Genomic DNA, 4,416 nt, shown 5'->3' with positions numbered 1-4,416 from the left:
GAAATTCCTAAGACATAAAATGGAGTCAGGCATTGAGGGGGCATGATATTCTCAGGACCCATCAGCCAGAGCAGGAAGTTGGCTGCACCTCTGCCTATTAGCTGAGCAAACAACGCATCTCAAGAAGATGGGGTGAGGCCCCAGCTCTGGGTATATGAAGCCCTCAGGGCCTGGCTCTTGTTTAAGGTCTCGAAGGCATCCCCTAAGTCCTACTCTGCCATGAAGCTCATCATCACCTTCCTGGTATTCTACCTGTCCCTACTCAACTATGGTGAGTGGCCTTGGGGCCTTGGCATAGGATGGACCTGCCACAGACGTCTGCTCTTCCCGGGCCCCTTCACCAGACAGTCCTGACGCTGCTGCCTCTGTAGTGCACAAGGCTACTCATATTGGTCCTTTCTGCTTTGCCTCTGGTGCTCTGGCTGTTCCTTCCAGGGTTTCCTGTCTTTTTCCTTCCTGTGGCCTTAGAAGCCTTCCAGGGTCAGCCATGCCTGAGAGAGACCTTAGGCTTTCTCTCACCACACTGCCTGCCTAGGTTACTCATTTCACCCACCAACATCAGGTTTTCTCCAGTCTTGGACTAGTCCAAGTGTCAGCCCTGATTTAGGAACAACCATCTGTTCTGTCTGGTGAATGTCCCCTCAACCTCCAAGGCACAGTATGAATGTACTCTCCCCCTGGAAAGCCTGCCCTCTAGCCTATGCAGAGATCACTTCTTTCTCCACCTCCAGACCACTTCCCATAGATCTCTTTGCAGCCATCTCCCATTTACGTGGCCACTTCTCCCTATTTCCGCCTGTCTCTCAGACTTGGCACAAGGCAATCATCTGTGAGGAAATAGGGAGATGGTCTGGGCAAACTTTGAAACTTCCCTTTGAAAGTGTCCTCTCAAAAGAAAGGTCCTCAGCTAGGCTCCTCGGAATCCACTGTGTACAGGTGTGAGTTCTTCCTATGTGTTGACAGGTGACAGTTTCTTCGTGGACTCTGTGGTTAAGCCTGTAGCTCAACCCGTAGCTGCTGTAGCTCCTGCTGTGGAAACTGTGGCTGGGGCTGTGCCCAAACTCCCATTCACCTACTTCAACCCCCTGAAGATCATGCTGGCCAGCCTGGGCATCCCAGTGGAGCACCTCATTGAGGGTTCCAGGAAGTGTGTCACTGAGCTGGGCCCCGAGGCCGTGGGGGCTGTGAAGACACTGCTGGTAACAGAGGCAACCTAGGAACCCCTTCCTGTGTTGCTGTCCCTCCCTGGTTTCTCAAAATTGTTTAAGAGGCATCCAGTTCTGTTAGGGAGACCGTGCTTCTTGTCCTGCTCCAACAAGCCATACTCCTGGAGTGCTGTGACCTTGGGTGTGAACCAGGTTGACCATATGTGAGCTATGGGGGCTGCAAAGGGCCCAAGTGGGGCACACTAAGGACACATCTCACAAGGAGGCTGCCAGTGGGCTGTGGCACTTTGTCCTGGTGCTCATTCCCCATTTACCATCTAAGAACCCTCCCTGGGGCCAGCAGCTGTGCATGCCTTCATGACTTGAGTAGCCTCAGGTGCCCAGGGCCTCATGTCAGCTTTCCCTGGTAGCAGTGAAGTGGAAGGGGCACACTCAAACTTGTTTTCTCTTTTCCAGGGGGCACTGACATTCTTTGGTTGAGCCAAGGCAGGAGTAACTCTACCTGAGGACAAGAAGCTGCCCACTGGCAAGGGCTAGAAATCCAGCCGCTGGTCCTGAAAACAGCCACATCCTTTATCTTCCTTAATAAACCCGGCTAAGAGCAGTTTCGCAGTTGTTTTTTTTTTTCCTTCTGAAAGTCAATCCCCATAGGGGACCAAGAACACCTAATACTCCAGATTAGGTAGGTAGGTAGGGTGTTTGTGAGAAGGAAGGAGGGAGGGAAAGAGAAGCTGGGGAGAAGATGAGGGAGAGAGAAAGAAAGGGGAAGAAAGCCAGCCAGAAATTAAAGGTGACTGGAATTCAGTTAAATTGGGTGTGGAAACTGGGAAATTTTCTTTAAACATTCTGCAAAATTGACATTATAACCATGTTAATATTCTACATTGCTACAAAAGACCAAAATCTTTTAAAAGGCAACCTCTATAAAGTTGAAATAAAAGCAAGAAACTTAAGTTTCTTTTAGTGGCAGAAGCACTATAGAGCATCTATTTCAAGTAATGTGAAAATACAATACTATACATCATGGGGGATGCTATCCCAGCCCCATTCTTTACGTGTTGTTATGAATCATATACTATGTGAATGCCATTGATACCTGAGATTTCTGGAACAGCTAAAAGGAGATACTAATTTAATATCATTAAGGTTAAGTAAAAACGTTAAGAGACGAGTGCTCCATGTCTGGAGATGTTACAGATATGAAGAAAAGAGGCTAGGCTCAACAGCATGGTTTCCAAGAAAGCAGCAGACTTTTAAACAATGCTATCTGGAGAAAGCTCAATATGATCCCACATAGACTAGAGTATCTTCAAGGACAAATGCGTTCAGATTCCCGGGGGGGGGGGGGGGGAGTCTGTTCTTTCTGTAGTCAAATGAATCTTTTAGAGGTTTCCCAAACCACTGTTTATCAGCCAATCAAGAGAGCTAAATCTGAAACCTGTACAAAAGCTCCCTATGATACATGTACCATGGTATAAACTTCTATTTTTGTCAGCCCTTAACATCTACCTCTGAATTTCATGCATTTCTACTTCACAGGGTAATTATTTTATATGTACTGGCAGCAACATACAACAAACATTTAGTGTTAAAAAAAAAAAGTAGGGCTCAAGATCAGAACTGACCCATTTTATCTTGGGGGATAGGTTCTCATCTCTATTCCCTAAAAGACTCTAGACTAGAAATTGACTCATTAGTAGAAGACAGAATTCTTGCATCTAGATTTTGGTCTCTAGATATTACTTCCCACTTTAGGAACCAGGAATCGTTGGATCAATGGCTGATTCCAGGTCTGGAGCAGGAAACAAAAAAGAATTTCTCATAAGAGGAGGCTGCTACCAAGATTATCAGGATTTACCCAAAAGACACAAGAAGCCAATCTGAATAAAGCTCCCATCAGCTGAAGATGAGTTAATTTAGAACACTAGTAATGGTAATGGCTGCACCAGACAAAATTCATCCAGTGTTATAAATGCACACATATTTGATAGAGGGGAGAACCTTTGAAAACTGATAATCTGTGCCACAGGTCACCAACATTTGATTTTTTTTTTTGTTTCACAAAATGTAAACAAAGGAATGATAAAAAAAAGGCAGCCACTTTTCAACCTGTAGTAAATCAATGGATAAGGACATTGATAAGGTTGCTAATACCACAGAAAGATAATACACACAACATACACCTAATAAAAGTATATAACACCTTTGAAGCAGTTAGTCTTAGATCTGTCTGGTTTTGATATCAGTGTAGTGATACTGGACTCAGGATGGGTTAAGTTTTCCTTCTCTATTTTTAAGAATTTAAAATTGATATCTAATGTTAATAGTAATGTCCTCCCCTTCATGTGTGCAGTTGTGGTATTTTTCCTGTTCAGCTTAAAGGCTCACAAATTTTGCTGATCTTTCCAAAAAAACCTAATTTTTAGATTTTGATTTTTCCATGTTATTCTTTTTTATTCTATGAATCTCTGCTCTAATCCTTAATCCTTGTTATTTCCTTCTTAACACTTGCTTGGTTTAGATTTGGTTGGCTGTTTGTCTTATGATAAAATGTTCTTTGAATTCTGTCTTTAACATAAGTCTTTACAACTATAATTTTCCCTTTAAACATCATTTTGATGCATACCATGTTTTAGTATGTTATCTTTTCACTTATTTCAGAGAATGCTCCAATTTCCTTTTTCTTTGACCCACTGTTTATTTAGGAATGCTTTACCTTCCCTATAATTCTGAAGTTCCCAACTTTGTATCTAACTTTGTCTCAATGACTGGAGAATATACTCTGTATAATTTCAATCTTCAATTTAGGTCTGAATTAGGATATATATAGTATAGCAAACCCAGCTGTCTCCATAAAATACTCAGATAAATAAATACCATATAATGTTACTGATCATTAGTAAATGTTGGTTACAATCAAATCCATTCTTTGACATCAACTGGCTATTAGTTTATGTATAATATGAACAAGTAATGAAACGATTATCTTATACGATATAACAGGTAAAAATGGTCCTATAATCAAGTTTTATTTAACAAAGAAATATTTTACTGTGCCAGTCACACTACTCATAGTTCAAGTGTTCAAAAGTCTCTCATGGTTCAGGTCTGCTAATGAACAGAGTTAATCCTTCACACAAGAAAAAAAATGTGTTTAGAATTCTTGGATCCCTTTGATCTGTTAAGTATTACTCTATTTATATACCTTCTAATGCTTAGTCTTACCAGTAACCTCCCTGGAAGGCAGTTT

The 4,416-nt window shown here is 42.1% G+C and overlaps 1 protein-coding gene across 1 annotated transcript; it reads left to right on the top strand.

The window, feature by feature from the left end:
• The first annotated feature begins 219 nt into the window (after positions 1-219).
• Scgb3a1 (secretoglobin family 3A member 1) lies at positions 220-1,217 on the top strand. Its single transcript, XM_026412288.1, has 2 exons — positions 220-271; positions 964-1,217. Exons 1-2 carry the CDS (start codon positions 220-222, stop codon positions 1,215-1,217), a joined length of 306 nt encoding a protein of 101 aa, XP_026268073.1.
• The last annotated feature ends 3,199 nt before the right edge of the window (positions 1,218-4,416 follow it).

Source organism: Urocitellus parryii, chromosome 1, assembly GCF_045843805.1.
Source record: "Urocitellus parryii isolate mUroPar1 chromosome 1, mUroPar1.hap1, whole genome shotgun sequence".
In the NCBI taxonomy this organism is placed as follows: Eukaryota; Metazoa; Chordata; class Mammalia; order Rodentia; family Sciuridae; genus Urocitellus; species Urocitellus parryii.
Note: the sequence above shows the minus strand (reverse complement) of the source record. Positions and strands in the feature narration are given on the sequence as shown.

Coding starts and splice junctions, on each gene's coding strand:
- Scgb3a1 (XM_026412288.1), top strand. CDS start 220: ATGAAGCTCATCATCACCTTCCTGGTATTCTACCTGTCCCTACTCAAC. Junction 272..963: donor CCTGTCCCTACTCAACTATG/GTGAGTGGCCTT, acceptor ATGTGTTGACAG/GTGACAGTTTCTTCGTGGAC.